The 16,023-nt window shown below is 33.3% G+C and overlaps 1 protein-coding gene across 1 annotated transcript; it reads right to left on the bottom strand.

Moving 5' to 3' along the window:
- Positions 1–3,467: 3,467 nt before the first annotated feature.
- Positions 3,468–5,636, bottom strand: LOC134260260 (uncharacterized). Its single transcript, XM_062742831.1, is given in 2 exon segments — positions 3,468–4,190; positions 5,562–5,636. Coding segments are annotated over 2 exon segments (798 nt in total).
- Between the last annotated feature and the right edge of the window lie 10,387 nt (positions 5,637–16,023).

Below are 16,023 nucleotides of genomic sequence, written 5' to 3'. Positions count from 1 at the left end.
GTGAACAAATAGTTCAATAAGGAAACAGCTGATAAATTGAAATGTTGAGATTACTCTCAAGCCAAACTATATTGTGTCGAATGTAAAAACTTTCTTAGTTGCCTTGGTAAAACGATAAAGAGCCACTCGGAGGCTAGCTGCAATTGTCTCATTTTTTGCACTGAAGCATTCCGCGTTCAGAAGCATCAACTCTCCACAATATATGATACCAACTGCGTATAAATCGTCCCCGACTCTCGTCAAAACGATAGATCTACTGTCTCCTTTATCGGAATATGGTTCAAAAGCAACATGCGGTAATATAATCATAACTTCGCCATCAAATAATTCAAAGTCGCTAACTTTCTGGACAAATCCCTCCGTTTTTGATGTAGTCGCGCCATACTTAAATACCAGCCTGTCGGTCAGTGTTGAAAAAGGTTGTCCATAAACATGAACCTTTTCGTTCAACCCTTCAATGGTTTTCAGTAAAAACCCAAGTACCGATTTATGTATTGATATAACGGACACATCATGCACGTTATCAAATGATCTTCCCATTTCGTACATATTTTCATTAGGCCAAATGCAGCGGCCAATCGTTTGAAGAACATGGAGATGTTGAACTTTTGCAAGATCCCCTTCTATGAAAAGATGAACAGATGTAATTGCAACAACGTTTGAAAAATTCTTTCATGATTTTTTTGACTTGAAATTTCTCCAAACATTCCTAAACTATTTTGTATCTTTTTTCTTCATTTATAATTTCACCACCAAACACTGATCACACACTGAGGATTTAACGCTTCTTTTATCAACTAAAATTCTATGTTCCCATTAAAGTGCCTTTCTATTGCTTTTTTGAGTTTGTTTTTGAAATTTGGATTCTAATTACTATAAAAAAATGTGTAAAGTTCCATCACAAAGCCTGTATCCGAAAACCCCATATTTTCCTCCACTTAATAAAGAAAAAACCGTGTTTAAATATCCATAATATTTGAAATAATTTAATTTTATTGTTTAACAGATTTAACAATTTCAGAGGCTGTACACAAAGAAAAATATGCTTCATTATTTTCATGCTTGAACGATTACTGAATTTTAAATGATGTCAATACCTACGCTTAAACATTCCTCACACACTCTTGTGTAAGTTTTGAGTGTACACGGGATTTCTTGGCTAAAAGTTTCTCTTTAGGTTCTTCCAAGTGTTCGATCATTTGCAAGATGATGCCTTCGGCATCGGGTGACATAACACTCCAGGGCTTTCCAGTGACCTTGAGGCAAATATTCTGCTATGTCACCTTAGAAGCCATGTGGTATATACTCAACAAAAAAGTTAAGAGGTATGAAAATCTTTAAATATTTCTACATCTAAAAAAGTATATTTTATCAAAATAATTTACATAATTTCCTCTGTAAAGTTCTTACACATTTGAAAAGAAATAATGTTAAATGTTCACTTGAACAGAAGAACAAGATTAACAATTATGAATAAACCCTTTTAATCAGAGTGAATTTTCATATACAGTAATTGCATAGTTTGATTAATTCAAAACTGACAATTATCCAACAACTCTCAATACTTCCTAACCTTGCCTGAATCATAGCCCTGCAACGAGTGAACGGATGTTCTTTGCAGTATCCGATCCCATTCCTCTAACAGAGCAACTTCGAGTTCATTGGTATAGCATGGAGCAGGATCCCGCTGCTGAATTTGTCTCTAAAGAACATCCCAGACATGTCCAGTAGGATTGAGGTCTGCTGACTTCGAATGTCACTTCATTCTCGCGATAGTCCCAGGGCACTGGTTCACGGTGTTGACTCTGTGTGGCCTGGCGTATCATCCATTAAAACGAATTCTGATCCTATTGCCCAGGCAAATGTTCTCACAATTGGCTGAAGGATCTCTTCTCTGTATTTGATACCGGTCAGTGCTCAAAGTTTGATGATGTACAACTCTGTGGACATCTGAATCGAAGTGCCTCCCTATACCATGACATAACTCACACCAAAGCGACCATGTTGAGCCACGCAGCAACCACTAAAACGCTTATTCTTCTGTCCCCACACTTGTCACTTTCTATCATTAAAATCCACACACAATTTGGTTTCATCACATCAATTTATAATAAATTTCAGAATTGAGATTTCCTTAATTTTACTGCAGTATATTATACACAAACCTTAGCTTTTTTACGTTGAGTATATGTATAATGTCAATAATGTCAATTTGTCAATACCTTATATCGACTTGTCAGTAAAAATTCTTATAGCAAGGACCAATAATAAGTCAGCTGATGCAGGAGCAGAAGTCTACACTGATATTTTGTTAAAGAACACGATTTCCTACATCACAACTCAGGTATTCGAGAATAACCTTAAAGTCATCATTTCGTAAGTTCCATGGTCGATACAATGAGCTTGTCAGCAAATGTAACTGATCATTGAGTCAAATGCTAACAGACGTTTTTCATTATGATTGTTAGTACATGTACATTATTCATACACTAAATTGACGACAGACTTTTCCGTTTTTTATGATCATGACAAGGAACACACGACAGGTGTGACTTGTCCGCAGGGGATGCTCACTCCTCTATGACACCTGATCCCACCTCCAATGTTTCGGAGGTTCGTGTTTACTCTACTCCTATTTTGTATTGTTTTATAAAATTAGATACCGAATACTGTTCGTTATCTCCATATCATACATTAAGTTTCTATGGTATTATGAATAGCAATTGTTCTGCTAGCATATTCCATGATGCGCGCTAGCACCAAATAATCGTTATTTATTACTTGTATATTTGCCAATCGATTGATCATCATGAATCCAAAAAAATCAGACAGTTATTCTTTTTACTTAGATGCCCTTGATTTTTTTAAATTCACGAGCTAATAGCCCTGATTTTGTTTCTTTTTAGGCCACCCTGTATGTGAATTTAATAACCACCAACCAGTCGATTTGTGTTAAAATAAAGTTTTTTTTACAATTTGTAATTTAATCTCAGACATAGACATTTTAAATCTTAATATATATTGTTATAAATAGAACACGGCACCCTACATCCATAAAATGTGAAATTTGATATTCCTCCCTATTTTGCTTTGTAATTTGTCTAAAAATTAGAATAACGTTTTAGAATATTACCATATCATAAGGAGATTTGTAAATTTACTCTTATTTAAAATCATTTACTTAATACATTAACATGTATACGCATGTAACACCATGGTTTCATCATAGTCAGTAATTTGAATATGTTGAAACATGTAATAAGTGTTTATCATCATCAGATTTCACAGCATAGAGTTCTGATTTCTGTTAACATTAATGACACCATTAAAATGTTAGCTCCTGTAACAATTAATTTTTTTAACAATTTAAATGCAATTCACAAGAACTTGAATTCATATTCACAATTTTATTTCACTCAGCCACAGAGATTATCTCAGAAACAAACAGTTTTATGTGTATATATTATTTACATGTATTTGATTATCTTCAATTTACCACTGCCCCAGTCACCTACAAAGAAATTGTCTATGGTATCTATGCATAAACTATATGGACGCCATAGGTCACAGTTATCAATGCAACGGAGAAACTGTCCATCCTGATCTAGGATGTGGATACAGTTGTTGAAACAGTCTACTGTTAAGATATGACTCTGGCTGTCTGTTGTGATGCCGCATAGATAAAACGATCTCTTGGTAGTAGTAGGATGACCAGTGTATCTAAATCGGAGTCTTCCTGCCTGATTAACCACCACTACTGCTTCGGCTCCATAGTCAGCCACACAGATATCCAGGTTCCTGTTCTCACTGATGTATTTGAGGTCATCAGATGAATACAGAGGTTTACCTTCACTATCAAACCGAATGGTTTGTTTCTCCGTAGAGCCAGTGTAACGGACAACTTTTGATTGTTTATCATTATCACTGACCATGGTAACTAGGAGGTCACAAGAAGAGGAACTACACACATTGTAAGGTTTCCATACCTGTAGTCTGTTCACTTTCTGTATACGGTCATTCTTCACAATGTTTACAATTCTTGTTTCAGGGTCGCTATAAACCAGATCTCCACTCCTTGTCACTGCTATGCCACGTGGTCTCTTCCCTGACTTGGTTTTGATTTACTTTAGTAGTTTGCCCTAGAGGGTGTAGAGTTTCATGATTTTGTTATCTCCACATGTCCAGATGTTCTGTATACCTTTTTAGCTCACCTGAGCCGAAGGCAAATTTCAACCAAACTTGGCAAAAAGTATTCTGAGGTGAAGGGGATTCAATTTTTTTCAAATGAAGTTAGAAATACTGTAAATCACGTTTTATTCGCGAGAACTTAATTTTTGCTTAATTACTCGAGAAAATGAGCTCGCGAAAATTTCATTCTTGCATTTAAAAGTATTCCTAATGATTATATAGAGGAGAAAACAACAATTCGTGAAAATTATGTCTCGCTAATAAAGAGTAAATGACTATCTCGCGAAAATAAGGTGTCGCGAAAATTAAGTGATCTACAGTAGTGAAAATTTGACGATGTTTTAAAAATTAGGAAAGATGGAACTTATATTGGGGCCACAGTGGTTGATCAAAGTTTTTACATAGAAATATATAGGAAATTCTTAAAAATCTTTCTCTCAAGAATAGCAAAGGCATGAATGATCATATTCATGTGGAAGCATCCTCAGGTAGTGGGGATTCAAGTTTATTAAATCATGACAACTTGGGGTAAGGCGGAGCTTCAATGGCTGATCATAGTTTCGAAATATATAGGGAAGTTCTTTAAAAATCTTTTCTCAAGAATAGCAAAGGCATGATTGATCATATTCAAATGGAATCATTCTCAGGAAGTGAAGATTAAAGTTTTTTCAAATCATGACCCTTGGGTGTAGGGCGGGTCCACAATGTAAGTTGAAATTTAAAAGGGCAATAAATCCACAGGTAGACAAAGAAATATGCAAGCATCCCTAGTAAGTGTAGATTCAAGTTTGTTCAAATAATACCCTCTCCCCTTTAAGGATTGGTTGGGACCACTATTGGATTTAAACTTTCAATGATAATATGATTTTTGCTTTTTTTCTTAGTCACATTGCTCAGGTGAGAAAATGTGGCCCATGGGCCCCTTGTAAATGTATTAGGAAGAATACGAACAATTCTTTTTTCGATGAGTGTAATCTAAAGAATAAAATAAAAAACTATGAATAGAAATTAATGTATTAATCTACACTTGGGGTCATGAATGACAGCAACTAAGGTAATGTCTTGTAACATTTTGAATTATCTAAATATAATTTTCTCTCACATCTAAATCTAACATGGCTTCTCTGATAATCCTGTACATCACAATTTAATTCCTTGTCTTCGTTCTAAATGAGGTTATGTGATTTAAATACCTGAAGCCTTGTATGCATTTATTGTTTGTAGATTTTTTTTAAAAACCAATTAGCCAACAATTTTTTTAAGCTCTTTCGACTTGATTTATACTACCGGGGTATTTGATTTTATGAATCTAATATTTTCAGATTGATTTGTCAAATGTCATAAATTAAAAGAATTATTTCAATGCAAATAACCTGAGCTTTCACTTGTACATCTTTAGGAGGGGTGGAATTCTTTTTTTGTACAAAAATGTGACCAAGAAACTCCATAATTACCTAAAAATAAAAAAGAATATATTGTGACCAGAAATGTTCATTGACCCTATACTTCTGTAAGTTCATTTTGGACAAGGTCATGCATTTAACAAATAATCAACAATTTTAAAAAGTTCTCTTTTAGTTGGTCACGTGATCAATTCTTTGAAGCCCAAAGGGCTTCTCAGTAGATTTGATAACGTAGCAACTTAAAGTTCATTTCCCTCTGAACTTTTTAATATTGTTGTTTATTACTTATATTTCCATTTAAGACGAATACATTTCGTGTAAAACTGCATTTACGAACGGGCCGCCGCATGGTTATGTTGTGACGCGAAATAATCAGTTCGCTCACTCCAACATTTTAATGTTTACATCTATGTTAAGCAGTCTAGTTCAGGAAATAACTATATAATTAAATTGAAAGAACAATAATTGCTCCTGAAAATAATCTAAATATCTAAAAAATTTTTTTTAAATATTTGAAGTCAAAGTGGTGGTATCGCAAGTTTTAGTTTACATAACTCCAAAGGAATTTCGGGTTAAAAAAGTAAGTGCGGTTAGGGGTCAAACATGTTAGAATTCAAAACCTTATTTACATCGAAAAATTTATTGTCATTTTATCATTTTCATCGTTATCAACAAAGAAATATTACAAAACAAGCTACACCGTATAAGAAATATGTTGACAAAATATCACCTTGCTTTGATTCGGTCGCGCTATGACCTCTGACCCCCCAAATGAAATTCACACAGAATTGAACACATTTTCTCTTCAATGGTTCATCTAATAAATACATTTTCAAATGTAAATATAGGGTATTAAAATATTAAGTTATGGCTGTTGTTATAGCCAGAGCCTTGAAAAAAGTCTATAAAGGCAAAGATTGCATTCTTTTTAAAAGATCGCCAAAGGTAAGTTGGACAAGGTCACAGGTTTTAGAAATGAAATTGCAAAAATCAAAATTGAATGTTTATAAAATCTGAAAATTGTACTAATCTTGTGACTCGGGGGTATGTAAAAAACTAGTCATTTGTACGGGGTCATGGTAACATGGTACAATGTAAACCAAATTGTTTTTATTATTATTATTATTATTATTATTATTATTATTATTATAAATAAATATTAAAGTTATATAAATAATAATATACAATTATGGACTCTTTTGGTGTAGAATATGGTTTGTTATTCACCAGAAAAATATTCATATTGACCGAGGCGAAGCCGAGGTCAATATGGATATTTTTCTGGTGAATAACAAACCATATTCAACACCAAAAGAGTCCATAATTGTTTTATTATATAGTCGGGATTTGAATAGATAAGACATTGAAGGCTGTATGACGACACCATTTTTATTTGCGTTCTTCCATTGTTGAAAATAAAAAAATCTCCAAATTACTGGTTGTAACCGCCGTGTTTTCCATTCCGAGTTTTGCTATGTGTAAGACGTCCAGATGTTAAATAATAATCCTGAAAAAGGTTTGAATAATTGTTTTCCTGCTCAGATACTAGCTCGCTGCGGCCGTTGCAACCATTGTTCACAACGTTGTTCGATGTTTTGATTGTGACGTCACAATGCCGTAGCACGCGCATTGACCCTCCGGTGAATACGGCCAAAAATCCGGTGAATATGTAGTGTTATGAACTGTTTGCGTTTGTACAGATTATATAGGGACAATAAATAGACTATATAATAAAATTAATTATTTTGAAAATCTGGAAAATATGAATTCAATGTATATGCAACAAGTATACCACAGAATCAATTTTCTAGATAATATACGGGAAGTATCTAAATAAAATAGTTTAAAAAAATATTGCATCCAAATCAATGGCCATATACATAAGGCAAGGGATTGCTTTCAATGGATTATTCCTATTTTGCTTTGTGGAATTCAGCAATATATAGATAGAAACTATTGATGTAGTCTAGCTCAATTCATCAAAATATTTCTTTTTCTTTTAATGTGTATTATTGTGTGTTTTGTGTAAACCGTTGAACTGTTATAAATTATAAATATTTCCCTGCACGTAGGTTCACTTCCTTATTGTTGACTTAATTGTGCTTTGCATACCATAATTGACCGTTCACGGTAGCCTAGTGGTAGAGCGTTCGCTTCGTGATCGGGAGGTCCGGATTCGATTCTCGTTCCCGGCGCCGCGTCAAACCTAAGACGTAAAAATAGGTAGTGACTGTTCCTTCGCCAAGCGCTCGGCATTAGAAGTGAAAGTCACGGGTCTTTCGGATATGACCTTAAAAACGTAGGTCCCGTGTCACGGTAGGCGCAGGCACGATAAAGAACCCTCACTGCTCAATGGCCCTGAGTGCCGAGTATAGGTCTAAATTTGAAGCCCTTCACCGGCATACGGTGACGTCTCCATATGAGTGAAAAATTCTCGAGAGGGACGTTAAACAATATACAATCAATCAATCAATCATACCATAATTGAACAAATAAATGAAAAAGGCGTCCTTCTTCCTTTACTGTTATACCGAGAAAGTATATTGTTTAGGAAGCTAAGTGATATTATAGTGCATTTAGTTTTTTATCTATATAAAATAACGAGGAAATTGTTTTGGCAATAAAATATGTTCTATAGAAACAAATTAAAAAAAAATGTAAGAAATAAAACAAGTTTAATTCTTCCAAAAAGGGGCATTTTCTATCAATATCTTATTGAAGAGACTAACCTATATTTGACATAGAGGTTCCAGCAATATGATCACAAAGAAGAATAAAGAAGAACTCCATGCTAAATGTAACTTAGGGACAAATGGTATCTTATCAATAAATCCTTGATATTTTCAATTTTTATAAACATATAAAATAAAAATTAACCACTCAAAACTCAACTTCGCATTACTTAGCGAAAACAAAAAGAAAAAAAAATATTTGAAAGACATGATGATTCAATTAAAATATTTTTAGTTGATTTTTTTGAAGAACTTTTCTTTATGTTCAAGTGCTTTTACCATAAGTTATCAATATTTGTATTCTATAATGATATAATTAAATGACTATGAAACTTTTTAAACTGAAATATCGGAAAATAATGCAAAGTGTTTAAGCTCAGAAGATCATACAACAATACAAACTGGACCAGACAAACACAGACCTCTAAAATAAGAAGTGGGATCATGTGCCGAGAAGGAGAATGCGTGTCCTGCTGACCGGTCACATCCTTTGTGTGTTATTTGGCATGATCGGGGAATAAGGGGGAAATACTTCAACGGTATAGTATGTATACGTAAAATCGCCTGAAATTAGTATAAAAGACGTCATTCAGCAATTGATTTCATCTTTGCAACCAAGTCATTGTATCAACTATAGAATGACATGAAATGTTTCCTCAACTTCTTTATCAATGATAGTCTACATTGATTTAGAAGTTGTTCATGCCGGGAGCATACTTATAGGTATTGAATCAACGTCGAGATATAAACCCCGTATGCAAGTGTAAATGGTACAATGTGTATTGCTGTAAAAGTAAAGAAAAGTGACGATTGAAAAGTTAAAGTCCTTATGTTTATCATAAAGCTTTGTTGTAAGATTACGATTATCAATTATTCCAAGTAGAATATTCCATTATAAAACAGATGTATCAGACTCTGTGTGTTGTTTTATCAAACTCACTTCAAATATTTTAATTACATTAGAGATGAAATAACCATTGTTAATTGACAATACATATATGTTAACGATATAATTATTTATTGTTCATTTAATTGATTGATTGATTGTATATTGTTCACTCATACGGAGACGTCACCGTATGTCGGTGAAAGGCTTCCAATTTTGACCTTTACCGGCACTCAGGGCCATTGAGCAGTGAGGGATCTTTATCGTGCCAATGCCTGCCGATGACACGGGGCCTCGGTTTTTAAGGTCTCATCCGAAGGACCTGCAACTTTCACTTCAAAGTTCCGAGCGCATGGCGAAGGAACAGTTGCTACCCATTTTATCGACTGCGTCAGTCGCGGCCGAGATACGAACTCACGACCTCCCGATCACGGAGCGTGCGCTCTACAGACTCATTTGAAAGCAACAGTGAGTGTTTTCTTCTTTCGTGTAAATGATTTTTGAACAAATTCTGCCTCATCTGAATACAAAAATAGGTCTGCTATTAACAGGGCGCAATTGGTCTCCGTGGAAGTTTTAATAGATTGTTTGAAGACTTGGTCTCCAAAAACTGAATAGATATTGTCAATCAGGAACTCAACTTTTTTTTTCACTTTAGCGTTCTTGTGTGTACAATCAGAATGTTTATAAATTAATTCTGCAAATGAACAACGACAGGGAAATAAAATTAACGAGTTCCAATAAAAAAGAATGGGTTTCAATGATGTCAAAAATCCTAGACTTCAGTGAGTTCATATCAGATTTCTGTAAAGCTACCCTACTGAATACTATTAGGACTGATAGCTTAATCCAAAAATTGGAACCAAAACTGGGGGACAATATGCTTTTTTTGGGCTAAACATTTAATATAACTATTTTGAACTAAAATTATATCTTAGTCTTAAATCATATCTTCAAAGTTTTCTCTCCAATTTGTATATCCAGATAAATCAAAATAGAATTTTAAAAGGGGAAGGGAAGCAGGTTCTTCTAATTTGATAAATTGGTAATTGAAAATCTACAATTTCCCTCTTTTTTCACAATTGATTAGTTCTCAAACAAACGCCTGGTGAATATATGCTAATACGACACTTTTCTTACTCCGACGATTGATTCTTTAATAAATAAGAGTAATTTTTTCTATCATAGGATTGTATCCTTTAAGGTACTTGGACACAGATTTGAAGTTATTATTTTCTCTATAATATTACGACTTATATATTTTAATAGCATTTCACACAAAAATTAATTAAAAATCTCATTTCGTTTAAAAGATATTGAAATTTCAAATTTTTCGGCGGGTTTGATTGACATACCCTTGCACTCTCACAAATTTAATTTTATTCTTAATCCCTAGGAAAAGTGGCAATCTCGTTTTGTATAAATGAAAAATATTAATACTATAATCCAGAAAATTCAGAGTAGACACGTTCGAAAGCAAAACAAACACACAATATATTGTCAGTCCGTGCAGTTGTGGAAAGCAGATTGTGACGATTGAACGCACCCGGTGAATTCTAAATATAAACAATAAACTTATTAACTTTAATCTTTAACTTTAAAGAAATACTGTGGAGAAATTTACATAACTTTGTGGATTCAGAGATACTTTTATGAGTATTTTTGATTACTTAACTGCTAATTTTATTAACCTGAGAATCGGACTCCCTTAAACATGCAAGAAATATATGGAGTAAAATATACTCAAAGGAAAAAGAAATGCATGAGAACATAAAAGGAGAAAATATTTTGACGATATGGCCATAAATTATGAAAATTGGTAAGATGTTTATTTTGTTTTTTGGCACTAAAATCGCAGTTCAAAACTACCCAACAATGAAATATATAGTGTCACGAAGGGGAAGAGATAAAAAGTCAAAAACACGTGCATGTTAATGATGATAATTTAGTCATCACAATTTGTAGTCCCAACCGATGCATTAGAGTTATAGCATCGTTTTTGCATATTTGTTGCTGTGCAGTTTGTTTTTTATTTCTGAACCCAATTTTTTTTTGGTTGTCATAGAGGAACTTAAGAAGTTTCCATCCAACCATAACGATAACATTGACGCCTAACAACGTCACATCAAAATGAGGTTTTTCATCAAGTCACCTCTGTTATTGGCAAGGCATAATCACTCATATTCTTAATACTGACAGAAACTCCCTGCTCTTATATTGTTCGCTAGACGGGGAATTTACGTCGATTCTACTCTCACATGCGGAAGTATGCGTCGTATGCCTAAAAGTTTTAGCATGTTCACATTGGGGAAATATAGTGTTTAACGTGACTTTCTTACAAATCAGCAGGATTCTTTGAATTCTATCCAAAATCGATTCAAATATTTGGGATTCACTGGGGGATTTGTTGGCTAGAGGATGTTTAATAGCTATCCTCAGCCATTAAGACTACCGTCGGTAGGGTTAAGTAATTATCCTATGAGAAAGATAACTGGTCTGATTACCTTAATACACAGAAGAATCAAGGCTGTTACTGATGCGCAAGGGAAATAATAAAACTTTTAGTATTAATTTTTTGTGGATCTCGACATATCAGTTTCAAAAACTCATGGATTATCAGTCAAACTCAGGCAAGAATTTGGTAACTTGTTGATTAAATATGTATTTGACTGTTTGATTCAAAAGTTTACTATATGTTTCTTTTTCCTTTCAGTATAATTACAATATTATAATCATGAATTTATAGAGGCTTAAACAAACGTATATCCATGAAAAAATAGTGTTATCATTACCTCAGTAACCAGTATATAACAAGTTGAATTTGGTTGCATAGTGATGGGATCTGGGAATGTTGCCTATAATATGGCGGCTACGGGGAATAATTCCTAGGCAAAATATTTCATAGGAAAAAGGTTTTTTTTTAAATATTATTTAACGAACATTCATAAAAAAATTCAAATATACTCTATTTGAATACAAATATAACTTCAATTTTTTTTTCATTTTACGCTGATTTGAAATTCTTATACAAATTCTCCGTTTTTTAAGGAGAAAACAAGAGAAAATATTTTGGACACACTATACATTTTACACCCAAAGACTTTAAGCATCATTTTCCTTTAAGTAAATAATACAAATACAAAACCATTTTTGTGTCCTTTTATAAAAAAAAAATAGAGTTTGGAAATTGAAATCTGAATGTTAATGAAAACTTTTATCCATTTTTTTAAAAAAATATATTTCCTCAATAATCTGCAAATAATGCAGACGCCATGTTTACCTATTCAAAAAATTGTACTTTGGAAAAATTGAATGAGAACCTAATTTGGTGCAGCTTAACTTGAAAAAAGTAAATCAAACGTCTGTTACATTATTAACAATGCATGCTTATTGTTGTTTGTTTTCATTTTTATCTTCAAATTATTTTTTTTCCTCCATATGATTTAAAAGGATGTCAAATCGGTCCATTTGGCATCATGTTGCAACTTCGCCCTTTGAGTTAATTTTTCTATAGGTTTTGTTGCAGTTGAAATGTTTTAAATTTAAATTTATCAGTTCATGTCTTGCTGTTAACGGGCAATTAGCCTGAAAATTCAAATCAGATAAACCTATATGCACTCAAATTATAAAACGTTACGAAGATAGTGCGTTTCAAAGTTTGCTTTTAAGGATTAGCGATGCTAAACAAAATATTTTGTAAAAAAAAATTATTCCTACAGAAAGGGCTGTTCTTTCGACGCCTCCATATCAAAACTCCAGTAATCCTACTACATGGCTGGGTTACCTTGGGTAGAGTTCATAAGGTCATATGTCGTCATTTGAATTGTAACTACAGTCGTCCGATTGAGACTCAAGTTACTCAAGTAGGTACTATAGTACGAATTGAAGTCGCCCTTTGTTACTTGATTTGTGTAGAATATTTTGTCCATTTAATCTTTGGTTTAAAAGTCTGGGCAGAAGTGAATGAATGGAAGTTCAAAGTAAGGTGCTCCATATTGGCAATTATCTATTTTGACTTCTATTTACTGGTAACAGTTAATCATTATATTGTATTATATTGTTGTATTTCAATTAAATTATATTTCATACGAGGGGTGATCAAAAGTTCGCGAACTAATTGAATAATTTCCATAAAAGAAACAAAATTTGGTTTCAGTGTTGATTATATTTTGAATTACTCCTCTCTCTGTTTTTTATTGCACATTTGCCACCGTTATGCTCATGCGCAAATCACGTGATATAGGCTGTCACGTGACCCCTCTGTAGCGTTCTGTCATAAAAGCTGAAAGATTTTTCTGAGTTTTATATTTCTTTCCCTAATAAGTTAATTTTTAATAACAAGAACAGTTCATTTGTGAGAAATGGTCAAAAATTGGCAACAGAATAGGTGGATAAGATATCATTTCCAAAAATAAGCGTGACAAGCATCAAAACCAAAATCTTCTGTTTCCAGCGAAACGTTTATTAAAGGTGGATAGAGAATGGGTGCATCCTTTTTATCATATTTAATATGTTTAAAATCTAAAGTAAACTACTGTAGAATCACAAATTTTCGTGCGGATAAAATTTCGTTGATTTGTCATCAAAAAATTGTTTCGTGGGCATTTAATTTCGTTGTTTTGAGAGTAAGCCTATTCAATGTATAGTCATATAAAATTTCGTGTTTGATTTAATTTCGTTGATAAATGTTAACAACGAAATAAACGAAATTTAACCCCCTTCGAGTATTTGTGCTTATATTACAGTATATCTTATGTAGTTAATAATTATATTATTGTTAATATATTCAACTATTTTTCAATGTGTAAATTAGACGTCTTTGATAGCAAATTGCCTAATTAAAAACAAATCTCTTTTTAAACTTGCTTTCACTAGGCAACATAACAAGTGTCATTTTAACCATCTGCCTTCCTTTCCAATCATTTTTTAAATTCATAGAAAGTCATTTGTCTTAATGAATTATGTACAAATTATTATAAGCTACTTCAAAGGGATTTCTAAGATATACCGATAATTCTAAACTCGTTCGTTGAACGAGGAGGACTGAGACAACCATTTTTCGTCCCGAGATAACTACATAATGACGTAATTTTCACATTGTGACGTCACAAACAAGGAGCAAAACTTAATTCAGCATATGCTATTTATAGAACTTTTGTATGGCTATATGTGCACAATTTTTTTTAATTGTGGTTTTGTAGATATAGAGATAGTTCGCAAACTTTTTGATCACCCTTCGTACTTAATACTTTATTTGATTAATGTTATGTTGAGTATGAATTGACAAACATCGTGGTATTGCCAAACATAGGTAATGAAACATGTGACTTATAAATATGTAACATCGTTGCGTCAAGGATACTGGTATGACCTGTGCTTGATACATAGACTCATAGACTGAGCTGAGGGGATCATTGTTACAGTGAAAGGTTTCAAGACTAAGGTCCGGAAGACTGCTGTGTGTAGATTCATGTAATTGATGATGTACGGATAACATAAGGCTATCTAAGAAACATTGTGGTAGGTCGACTCATTATACGATATGACAAACCCGATGATTTCATTTCTGCATCGATGTATATGATGATGGTGGTGATGAAGACAAGAATAATCATTGATCTGTGAACATGTATGGCATTAATAATTGAAGTATACATACGGGGTCGATTGGTTGATTGCTTCAACGTTTAAATTACTAATTGGGTAATTGTTGGTTTTCAGTTGTTTATTTCTGTTTGTTAAACTGTTTAGAATTCAGGAAGAGTGTTTGGATCAGAGTGCGATAGTTTGTGTGAATCTTTGCTATTATTATTATTTTTTGTAAATATATATATAGAAAATAGTTGAATTTGTGTGAATTTCGGAGATACAAAGCTTGACCCCGTAACAAAGATGTATAACTAATGAAATTGTTACGTCGTCTTACAATGCTCAAATTTTAACATTTATTTTAACATGTAAAAAATGAGAACAATAAACCAAATGATAAATTGTCTCGTTTACAGATACATGATTTTCACCAAATAAATACACTAACATTAGTCAGAACCCTAATACTTGCGTCAGAGGAGATGTTCAAGCTCTAAAGTCAATGTCAATATACACGTATTTGAAAGAGATGCATTGACTGTAGGAACAAGATCGTCCTATATAGAAAGAGCTAACGAAGTTAAGACCATTTTAAACAGAAGTATTTTCCTGATTTCAATGCAGTTGTTCCCAAGCTCCCCAAACCTATTAATTTTGTTCAATTCTCATTGCTTTAAAAAGTTAGATCTATACTCGAGATGAATCTTATCTGTCAGCACTTGCAAAAATCAAAATAATGGATAGTTGCAAAGACCCGAAACAACATTTTGCAGCTAACGGGCTGTCCAAGGTTTACCAAAGCTTAAAGCAAAGCCAGATAGCAGATTTCCACTTTCCCCATTGATGCTTCAAGAAATTCCTTGCGCTAAATAACACCTAATCAGATGCACTTATTCGAAGCTATTGTCAGTATAACATTTCATGCTTCTCTCACACACTGGAGCACACTTCGAGTGTGACCGGTCAGCAGGGATTGATTACTCCTCCATGGCACCTGATCCCTCCTCTGATGTTTCGGAGGTCCATGTTTGCTCTGCTTCTTATTTGTATTGTCTTTATGGACTTTGAGATTGAATACTGTTCTTTAGCTCAATATCCTTCTCTGGGTAAACCACTACCACTATGAGCAGTCAACATGATGGTTTCCTCGAAAGTTTGAGTTTAATTATAGTCAACTTTAAGCATCATATTGGAAAGCTATCCATAACATTGGAACTATTAGACG

This window comes from Saccostrea cucullata, unplaced genomic scaffold, assembly GCF_032062105.1.
Source record: "Saccostrea cucullata isolate Sc308-1 unplaced genomic scaffold, CSIRO_AGI_Scuc_v1 ctg1987, whole genome shotgun sequence".
In the NCBI taxonomy this organism is placed as follows: Eukaryota; Metazoa; Mollusca; class Bivalvia; order Ostreida; family Ostreidae; genus Saccostrea; species Saccostrea cuccullata.
The sequence above is the reverse complement of the archived record's forward strand: the minus strand, read 5'-3'. Positions and strand labels throughout refer to the sequence as shown.